General features: G+C 36.1%; 3 protein-coding genes across 3 annotated transcripts; 1 reads left to right on the top strand and 2 right to left on the bottom strand.

Annotated features, from left to right (window-relative positions):
- On the bottom strand, positions 1 to 1,881 carry LOC137732823 (loganic acid O-methyltransferase-like). Its single transcript, XM_068472108.1, has 4 exons — positions 1,810 to 1,881; positions 981 to 1,451; positions 738 to 806; positions 1 to 276 (listed from the first exon to the last, which is right to left on the bottom strand). Exons 1-4 carry the CDS (start codon positions 1,879 to 1,881, stop codon positions 1 to 3), a joined length of 888 nt encoding a protein of 295 aa, XP_068328209.1.
- Positions 1,882 to 2,731: 850 nt separating this feature from the next.
- On the bottom strand, positions 2,732 to 4,362 carry LOC137732743 (loganic acid O-methyltransferase-like). Its single transcript, XM_068472047.1, has 3 exons — positions 4,291 to 4,362; positions 3,310 to 3,978; positions 2,732 to 3,094 (listed from the first exon to the last, which is right to left on the bottom strand). The coding sequence occupies exons 1-3, from the start codon at positions 4,360 to 4,362 to the stop codon at positions 2,732 to 2,734; spliced, it is 1,104 nt and encodes a 367-aa protein (XP_068328148.1).
- Positions 4,363 to 7,350: 2,988 nt separating this feature from the next.
- Positions 7,351 to 10,846, top strand: LOC137716938 (uncharacterized). Its single transcript, XM_068456284.1, has 8 exons — positions 7,351 to 7,531; positions 7,664 to 7,777; positions 7,870 to 8,040; positions 8,126 to 8,205; positions 8,625 to 8,772; positions 8,983 to 9,063; positions 10,084 to 10,206; positions 10,502 to 10,846. The coding sequence occupies exons 1-8, from the start codon at positions 7,505 to 7,507 to the stop codon at positions 10,562 to 10,564; spliced, it is 807 nt and encodes a 268-aa protein (XP_068312385.1). The 5' UTR covers positions 7,351 to 7,504; the 3' UTR covers positions 10,565 to 10,846.

The following is a 10,846-nucleotide window of genomic DNA, read 5'->3' as shown; positions in this document are numbered from 1 at the left end:
TTATTCTATCTTGTGAATATATCTCTCAAAAAGTTCATTAGTATTGAGCTCGGATAGGAAGTGCTTCACTAGAATGCCTTCAATCGTCGCTCTTATGTGAAAGACGCGACCTCGAACATCATCAGGAGTACTAAGATTTGATGTGTAGTACAGTTCCTCCAACCTCTCAATGCTAATAAGGTGCTTCATTCCCAACACCACTCTTTTAATTTCAGACGGACTTGGAATGTAAATGGGTACATTAAACGAGTCCAGAAGATCGTCACTTACCAAACCCTACAATTTGTTATGGCCATTAAGTAAACAATAATGTGAAAAGAAAAATGAAAAATGCATCATATATACAATTAACAAATACTATATATATATATATATATAAATATTAAGTGTAATCAATAAGTTCTAAAATATTATACATGACGCTCAATTCGTTGTTAACTTGATACCTAAAAGTTTCTCTTCTAGCAACGATTTCTTGATGTAGGTCGAAATTTGGGCTATTTTAGCTGTTGTATAATCCAAACAAGCAAGCGACGTATAATTCTTATGCAGTAGGGTATTTTATGGCTTAGAGTTTTATATTTTATATATATTTTTTAATTGGAAGATTGGAATTCCGTTCATCACCACTCAACATACATGAATCAGTACGGAGAAAAGAAAATAATGCGGTAAGTTTGGCCACTGTAAAACAAAGCATTTGAATCACGAAAGGAAAAAGAGCGGCTCCCACTTACTGCCATAACCAAATCAATCAGCATCTCCAATGTCTTCTGTTCAGTAGTAATCAGCGTCTCCAATGTTTTCTATTTAAGTCAATTTTAACCATATATTTCTCTACCGAATTCATGACGTTGTGTGACTTTTTCAAAATAAAAAATTAATATATGTTGTCTTTGAACCTACAATTGATGTCACATCTTAGGAATATGGTTTAAGGGAAAATTAAGGACAAAGCAAATAGATTGTTTTAGGTTTACCTCTTTGGCCATGTCTGCAAGTGCACATCCCAAACACTCAAAGGTATCATCTACCAGCTCTGCTGACCTTGCAGCAAAGAAACCCTCCGCGTCACTCTCAAATTGAGCACCAAACGCCTCCACAACTTCATCAGAGCTACTCACGTAGCTTATTCTTCCTTTATTCAATGTACAAGATCCTACTTTGGTGACTTGTTCAGGAACCCTACGTAGCCAGTGAACGCAAAAAGCGGTGTGCATCAAGTTCATCGAGGCCTTAGGGATGAGCTGGCCATGGAACGAACCTGGAACTCTGGCCACCATGTAAGTCCTGTCAATCAGGAACGCTTTGAATAGCGTGTTGAATTCGTTGGCAACATGGTCGTTGAAGAAGACGTGGAGTTCAGGCAATTGATTTTTGAACTTGAGCTTCACAGCTTCTACGATAGTCTGGACGCAAGCAAAGGTGTTGGGTCCAACATTATCCAAGGCCTGCAATTCTCAATACTGGTGCGATATTGTTGTGAATTGTGAGGTTTTATCGGATGCTGTTTCTTAACAAGATCTTTGCTGCATCAAATTGCTCTGCCTGCCATAATTGTAAATTTTATAATCATCATAATAATTTGATAGTGTGTCTTGAATGTTCAAGAAAATCAAATATAAAAACCTGCCGGATTATAACAGTGCCCAGAGAAAGTAAAAAATGTGTGTGAAATTAGCTAGCCTTAGTTCTGTTCAGCTAGTTTATCCGAGGTCCCGAGTTCCTCTTCCACAATATTAGTTCTTTGTACAAAACAAGAACACATATATTGGTGAGATAATGAAAGGGAGAGAGATGGATATAAACCTGTAACTTGGAATTCTTCTTGTAGCTGTTGAGGCCATCCTCACCGTTCATTGCAAAGGACTCGCCCTTCATGCTTTTTTACTTGAAACTTGACTTTGCCTATTTTATTTTAGAAACTCAGATATTGTTCCAATTTTCCCCCTCCCATGACTTCTTCTATAGATCTCAAATAATAAAATACCCATGGCGTAATAATAAAAAACGAAAAGAAAACTAGAGCCATTTGATTCCATCTATTACGTACCATGGGTCGTCAAAATGCTCATCCCCAGTCATATCTTAGGTTATTACAACAGCTAAAATATATTGCAAATTTGCAATCCGGGTGAACTCTTATTCTCTATATATAAAGGCAAGACCAATAATTATGGACATTTACGTTTGTGGAACGCACAAAAATCAATTCACACACGTAAAAGCGTCAGAACTTTGCACTCATATTAGACTAATGTTCACCCTTTTGGTCGCAATGACACTACCTCTACTTATCGCATTAGATAAACAATATCATCACAATAGTTTGTTAGGTTCCTAACCTGTTGGGCTCAACTCGTTTATGTAAAATAAGCCTATTTAGGTATTTCGGGTTGTAGTTTTCAAAACTTCTACGAATTTAGGTCTCTTCTTTCTTAATTGAAAATTACGAATTGAATGCTTAATTTGATTTTCTTTTCCCTTTTCTCTCTGATTCTCCCTCTTCCTTCTTCCTTGCGATAATGGATCCCACCATAAAATTGGTCATTCACTATACAAAATATTACACACACAAAAACACAGGCCGAAGTCGTCTTTCATTTAACATCAAATAGGATTTTTTTAGCCTACTTTAAAACTTCAAACCAAATAGACTACTAACCAAACAAATATTAAACCATATATTATACATAGAATGAGTCTAAACGATAATCGATCGATCACTTCATCATATGGAATTCACAGCATTGCGCTTAACAAGCATAAACAAATTTGTCACATTCTCAATTTTTGTAAACCGAGGTGTCTTTGAGAATTCTTCTATCTTGTGAAAATATCTTTCGAAAAGTTCTTCAGTATTGAGTTCGGATCCGAAATGCTTGCATACAACGCCTTCAACCGTAGCTCTTATATGAGAGACGCAAGCTCGAATATCATTAGGAGTACTAAGATTTGTTGGGAATAACAGTTCCTCTAACCTCTCGATACTAAACAGGCTTTTCATTCCCAACACCAAATTTTTAACTTCAGATGGACTTGGAATGTAAATTGGTACATTAAACCAGTCCAGAAGATCCTCACTCATCAACCCCTGCAATTTGTTAAAACCATTAGCCCAAAAAGAAAGTAAAATTTTTCCATATAATTGGATGACTAACGATCTCTAATTCGAATAATTTTTTTGTGGGATGATCTCTATATGATGATTAAGAATTGAACGGTTTCGATTATAAAATTTGTATGAAGAAAATACATCATTCGCAGAGGATGGACATGGAGTGGATACAAGTATTATTTTAGGTTTACCTCTTTGGTCATATCTGCAAGTGAAAGTCCCACGCACTCATAAATATGCGCTAAAATTGAGTCCGAAGGGAGAGTTGACTCTTGCCGGCAGGGTATGAGAAGGGCCAATAACCCATCATCCACCAACTCTACCGACCTTGCAGCAAAGAAACCCTCCATGTCCCTCGCAAACTGAGCTGAGAAGGCCTCCACAACTTCATCAGAGCTGCTCACGTAACTGACTCTTCCTTTATTCCATGCAGGAGACCCTTCTTTGGTGACTTGTTCCGGAACCCTACTCAGCCAGTGAAGGGAAAAAGAGGTGTGCATCACGTTCATCGAGGCCTTGGGGAAGAGCCGGCCATGGAACGAGCCTGGAACTCCGGCCACCATGTAATTCCTATCGACCGGGAACGCCTTGAATAGCGTGTTGAAATCGTTAGAGACCTGGTCATTGAAGAAGACCTGGAACTCAGGCAATTGGGTTTCGAAATCCTGATGAGTTTCGAACTTGAGCTTCACAGCTTCTATGATGGTTTTGACGCAAGCGAAAGTGTTGGGTCCAACTGAACATCCAAGGTCAGCAATTCTCAATATTGTTGTGATATTGCCATTCAACTTGTTTTGAATTGTGAGGTTTTCTTGAATGCTGTCTCTCAATAAGATCTTTGATGCATCGAATCCCTGTCTCTGCCATAATTGTAATTGTTTCAATCATCATGAATTCATAGCTAGTTTCGAATTTTCAAGAAAATCAAATATGAAAATCTCTCGGAATATATTTAAGGGAAGTGATTTCTGCAATCTTTTTCTCCCTTTAAATACTTTGGACTGAATAAATCAAATGAGAATCAAGTGCGACAGAAATAAGCACAAGTGTGCGGAAGAAAATATGGGGCATGTGAAAATCATTTCCATAACTAATCACTAGTTAACAGTTAGCTAGGCTAGATTCTGCTCAGCTAGCTAGTTCAACACAAGAACATACAGATAGATTCAAACCTGAAACTTGGAGTTCTTCTTGTAGCTGTTGAGGCCATCCCCACCGTTCATTGCAAAGGACTCGTCCTCCATGTCCTTGTACTCGAATCTTAACTTAATTTGCCTCTTTCTGTTGGAAAGTCAGCATTTTAGTCCCGCCCATGGCTTGTTATATACATCCTTCATAGTAATAAAATTACCAGAATATACAATTCTCGATGCTACATTGTTAGTAGTTAAAATGATCCATGTGTTTTAATTATTAGGTCAATTTAATCATTTTGTTTTCAATTTGGCCAATTTGGTATTGTGTTTCTCCGTTAGTCAACTAAGAACATTTTTCCATCTCTCTCCCTCCCCTCTCTTCCTACTTGAATGGTTACGATTAAGTCTTATTAATTTTTTATATTAATTTTTTTTAATAAAAACAATAAAACAAAAAACAAAGTGTGTAAAGAAAGAAGAAAAGGAGTCGAGAATAAAATGGAAGAAAATCATACTCACTGCCACACACTTTGCAAGATTGCCACACTCACACGTGCGAGTCCATCAGCTCTCTCTCCTCTTTTTATTTTAATACAATAACTAGCATATGGGCACACACAAAATGTGTGAGAAATTTTTTTATTTTTGTTTTTGAAATAGAAGGAGAGAGGAAGAGAGTGATAGAGAATGTGGGAGTGGGAAGTTTTTTTTTTTTTTAATTTTATTTTAATTAGAGATATGTTACGATTACATGTTGGTGAAGTTTTGAAAAAAAAAACAGTAAAATTTGGTTATGTAATATTACATTTCTGCCCCATATGTCTTATTCATGTTATGCTTTAATTAGAGGGTTAAACTGATAATTTCATAGGATTTTGGTTGACAATGAGTGTTTTATTAATTAGTAGAGATATGGTGTCCAAATTCAATATGTATTTGGTTTGGAATTAACTTGACTTCTCAATTCAATATGTGGCCTACTCACAAATTTCATCCTTATGATCGAAATTGTTCATATTATAAATCATTATGTACAAATTATTTCTACAAAAAATCATTCAATATGAGACCATTAAGTCATTGAATTGTGACGAATTTGGTAAAGGAACTATATATAAATCCATCTATTTGTGATAATTGATTGACTAATTAATCTTAATTTGAAATGATTTTTTTTTTGTAGAGATAATATGTACAAAGTGATTTATCAATAGTTCCAATTATAAGCATGAAATTCTATAAATAGGCGGTTAAATAAATTAAGGAGGAACTCCTCAATCTTGAGAAGCCGAAGTCTTTCTAATTTGGTTTTTAGGTTTCAGAACTTCTATGAAACAGCCAAATCGTTTTTTTCTAGAGTTTTCCCTCTCTCTCTATCTGCTCCTCCCTCCCTCCCTTGAGTTCTTCAATTCAATATTGGAATTGGGGTTCGGTTTTCTTCTCTCTTGTTGTCTTCTTAATTTAGTTTGTTGTTTTTGTGGATTCGGTTGTTGCGAACTTCAGAGATCCAATACAACCTTGATACCGATCCCTACTTAATTTAAAAAAAAAAAAAAAAAAAAAAAAACTCAGTGAAAAGGAGAGGCATATGGGACAAGGGATCAAGCATCTCTTCATACGGCAAATACTGTCCTACTTTGAATGCTTTAGCGAGAGGGAGGGAGGCCGGCAATCGAGCTGGTCGTTGACGCCGACGCCATGACAGGCCTGTGTTTTTTTTCTTATGAATTTGGTTTCTTAGGTAAGAATCCGAATTCTCGCCCGATCCTCTTTGTGAGGATTTTGAGAATTTGTGAATTATATCCGTTCATCGTACCTCGTGCGATCAGAAATTATTTTAAATATTTTTATTTAAAATTAAATACAAACAGTACCTGAAAAAAATTGACCATACGATGTACGATAAACGGACACGATTTATAGATTCTCAGGATCTTTACCAAGGATCTGAAGAGGATCTTGTTGGTTTAAGTAAGGGTAGAATTAACTAAAAAAACTCTTTTTCTATGCTCTTCCCTTTTCGACAACAAATGTCATAATATAATTGATTCGAAGTTTTTTTTTTTTAAATTCCAACCAATTGTATTATTGCACTTAGTGTACTTGGTCATATTTTAAAAGGCAACAGTTGATCCAATTCCTAGACTTAATGTATTACGATTAGCTAACAAACGAGTTGTAGCAACTTAGTCATACGGTTTAGTGATATTTTTCTTCACTTGCAAGTGAGAAGTCTTATATTCGATTCTCACTAAAAACGAATTTGAATCATATTATTGCTAATTCACTGTGAGACCAGCCTAGTATAGATAGTATCATTTAAAAAAAAAAAAAAAAATTAGTTGTGTGCAAGAGAGTTTAAAAAATGAAATTAGTTTGGTATCATCGCTACTTTTGGGCATTTTGGAACGCATAAACATTGACGATAAGTATATAAGCAACATTGGAAAACACATACAAATAGTAATGATTATAAACTACGAGTTAAAAACAAAACTGGAGCAATATTAAATCGACAATAGGTCGCATGTAAACTACGATGTATTAACGCTTTCATGGTCTTACTCGACTTTATATTCATATGTAAACCAATAATAAATTGTATATAAACTACAAAGATCGTATTGTATCATATCTTATCAATCGATACTCAAATCCTAACTTGCTAACTCAAATGACACATTACTACAGTAAAAAATTTGATCTCCATCAATTCTCCTTCCCGAACAATTAACTAATTAACTCACTAATGTTTTCGCTATAATAAATAAAATAAAATAAACTAATGAAAATGGCTTGAAAACTTTGAATTTTAACGATAAGGACAAAATAAAGGTAAATTGAATAGTACCAGAATTGACTTTTTAGTGTAAAAATGTGATTTTTTGTTAATGTAAATAGCACCGGGAACATTTTATTAAAATTCCTTAAAAAAAATCTTTACTTGCTAACAGAATACCTCATAAGCTCTCTGAAGCCCAACTTCTTGTAGCTCACAAGGGAAAGGTCAGTCCAACCCAGAAGCCCAACTTTTAAGGCCTAACACGGCTCGTCGTTTGAGATACCAAAACAAAACAATGAAAAGTTCGTTAAGTCGCCTGGTGGCATCGCCGTCCTCAACTGTCAACTCCCTCCACCTCCCAATCCGCCATTGTTCGCAACGAAGCCCTGACGCACCAGAAGAAAACGCCTTCATTTCCCTGAACTTCTTTAGTTTTGTAGCGAAACTAAAAAATTCGTAAGATCGACAATGGCAGAAAACAATCTCAACGAATTGGTCGGTAAAGTCTGCATTTTGCAGCAAAAAGATGGTTTCTTACTTTCTTTTTTGTTTTTCAGTTTTTCTGGCAAATCAAAATTCGTTTTTACTAAAGTATTGGTTTTTTATTATTATTTTTATTAATTACAGACTGAGAAGAAGTTAAAATTCACGAACGAATTGCAAAGTTTGAGAGAGGAGATCGAAAAGGAAGGCGTTGAAGCTGCGGTTGAAAAGTTGGTATCGCTTAAGCAGTCACTGAAGGTTCAGAGTTTTCCCCAAATCTCTGTTCACCCTCGAACCTTCGTCGTTTTTCGGTGATGGGTTTTGATTGAAATTCGATATTATTATTGCAGGAGCTGGAAAGGCAAGAGCTTGAAATTCAGTTTCTTAGCAATTCCGGATTGGAAGCTGAAGTTTGTAGATTGGAGGACCAAATAGAAAATGGGGTTGATAGTGAGGATGTCCCTGATGAACTGAATTGTTTGTTGAGTGAAGCTCTGGTGAAAATCGATTTGGCGAAAATGGTAATTTTCTGCTCACAAGTCACAACACTATGATTGTTTGCTGCAAATTTTATTTTTGTAGTGATGAAAGTAGTAATGTGTGTAGGAACTTGCACCTAGGTTAAGGGCACTGTTGGCAGTGCAGCGCCGGATTGTTGAGGTTCCTTCGCAGTCCGAACTAGTCCAGTATGTTTATGAGATTTTTGGTTTCCATAGCATTTTGATTCTTGTTGGTTACTCAATCAATTTTGGTGAATTGGTAAAAGTATGAGACTTGGAATTCAAGGAATTTTATATATATTGTCTATGATTATTGTGTCTGCATTTAGGATAAAATAAGGCATGTTGGGAAGTGCATTTAGTATAGCTAAAAGCACTTTAGATGTCCAAAAGTGCTTCTGACAATGTTTGGAAAGTGCTTCTTTTAGAAAGAATTTTAAGTACTTTCTCGGGAAGCACTTAGATTTTTATTAAAACTTCGACGTGCTTCTAATAGAAGGGGTTCCAGTAAAAGCGCTTATCAGCTTATCAGCATAAGTACATTCTAGAGAAGCATATCCAAACGGGGCATAAAGAATAGCACTTACTCAACCTTGGGTCTGCAGGTATGAATACCGGTTGTCAGAATTGAATGCTCAAATTCAGGGAAAACTTCAACAAACTCGGAAGTACTATGCCACTTATAATGCACTTTTGGAGATCAAGGAATTGATACTAAAGGAAACATCTTTGTTAAATTCATTAAGTTCACAGGTATGTGACTGCTGTGAATTTTTCCATCAGTACTTTATTTGCTCTGTTTTCTTGGTAGATGTATTTCCATAACCTTATCATGGTTGTGGACCTTGTGGTTGTGGTGATTTCTATGGAATAATTTGAATTTAAGCAGGAGGTACTTCGAGTCCTGGCTGTTATTATATTTTCTCATTAACATCGCTTGTTTTGCTTGTAAACTTTGTATAGTTTCAAGAAGCATCCTCTACCACTGACGGTCGCATGAAACTTGTCAGCTCCATGGAGGGGATCATAAGGGGCAGTCAACAGGTATTCTCCAAATATAATCAAATTGTATGCATATATTCTGTCGGGAATCAAAAGAGAAAACCCCCGTTCTGCCTTTGCAATCCTAGTAAAAGAAGAAATTTAGCTCCTTAACCTTGGAAAGTATGATTTTGTTGGTTCTAAAGAGCATTGTTTTTCTCTTTCCATATCACAACTTTATTTATGCGTCCTCGGAGATCCATAGTTTCTGTGTTCATTTTTCTAGCCTAGGAGGATGGTTCTCCTGAAAGAGAACCAAATAACAGGTGCTGGTGAATGGCACCTTTGATCTTTTATTAAAATTATGATTTTGTCTCCTTAACATTCCCGTAAATAATTTACTAGCATCCAGTCAGCTAGCCTTTTGATCAGTATGACCTTACACAGGTACGAGTTAATGGCCTTTTTACTCCTTGCTCGAGGAAAGGCCGGTTAAATTTCTAACTAGCATTGAAGGTATACATAGCTTTGGAGAGGACTAAATTATGCCTTGCAGCCACCTGGTGAACACAGCTACTGTGTGGCCAGTCCTCATGGTTGATAATGAATCTTTAACAATGAAGCTCCTTGATAGTATCGCAGAGATTAGTATCAAAGTAAATTTTATACAACTTCGGCACTACAAATTTGTTAAGCCTCAAGACAAAAACATAGGTATAGGTATAGCTATGTGATCACTTGTGTCATCTATAGTTTAGGATAAGGATTGCAACCGAACAGATGTGCCCACCAAGTGAAGAGAGAAATGAGATAAAGCTTGAGCTATTAACTTTTTATAGAGACTAATAAGAGAAAACTGATATAATTAACCAAGTTCTGTATCAAGTGTATTTTGGATTAAATGAATTTTGTATGCTCTTTAAGGAAACAATATGTGTGCTTTGTCAATTCTTATAAGGATTCAACATTGCACAGATCGATTATGTCATTTTCTTTAACCTGAACTCATGTTCAACTTCTGTGCATACTTTTTCTCCGGTGCTTCTAGTTATTCTGAAGGTTGCTGCTAAATCCATCTTACAGAAACTTCGAAAGGTGCAACTTGGGCTTCAAGAAGAGCAGAAAGTTTGTGATTCTCTCAAGGAAAAGTACGTTGCAGCAAATGCAGAGCAAAGGCACTGTTATTCACTCTTAAAAGCTTTTCAGGTAAGCATTGTAATCATGACATCACAGTTAACAGTCAGTGTTTGCGGCACTTAAGTTCATTGCTAGTTCAAGAGAATGCCGGGGTATGCTAGTATTGTAATGTTATACTGCAGTATCTATAAAAATACAATTTCCGAGCATTTTCACCTTCATTGGCCACTACTACACAAATGTAATAGTGTTGGTTAGCAGTTTGGCGAGAATTGGTGGTCATTTTCCCGGCTCTTGCCAAACTATATCTAATCAGTACTCCAAGGTCCCTCGAAATCACTGATATAGATCTTTAAACATCCAGGAGGAATGTGCAAAGAATGAGGTACTCCGAAGACATTCTGTTTCGAACATTTCCGAAGAGTGAAGTGTTCAACCATCCTCATGCCATTGCCTATCAGTCAAATGCTTTACCTGCTGAATTGATATGAGGAACTAATTCACCATATGACTTGTAAATTAAAAATCAATTGTTTTTGTTTGTAAACATTTTCCCCGTTGAGGCACTCGGAAGAGGTTCCTTTTAGAACATCTCCGCAACATGTGAAGTTGAGGAGTTTAACCATCCTCAGTTGAGTCAGTTCCTCATGCCATGGACCATCAGTCGAATGCTTACTCAACGAATTTTGTGTGTAAAAATTCTCCCCAG

Source organism: Pyrus communis, chromosome 1 (assembly GCF_963583255.1).
Source record: "Pyrus communis chromosome 1, drPyrComm1.1, whole genome shotgun sequence".
In the NCBI taxonomy this organism is placed as follows: Eukaryota; Viridiplantae; Streptophyta; class Magnoliopsida; order Rosales; family Rosaceae; genus Pyrus; species Pyrus communis.
Note: the sequence above shows the minus strand (reverse complement) of the source record. Positions and strands in the feature narration are given on the sequence as shown.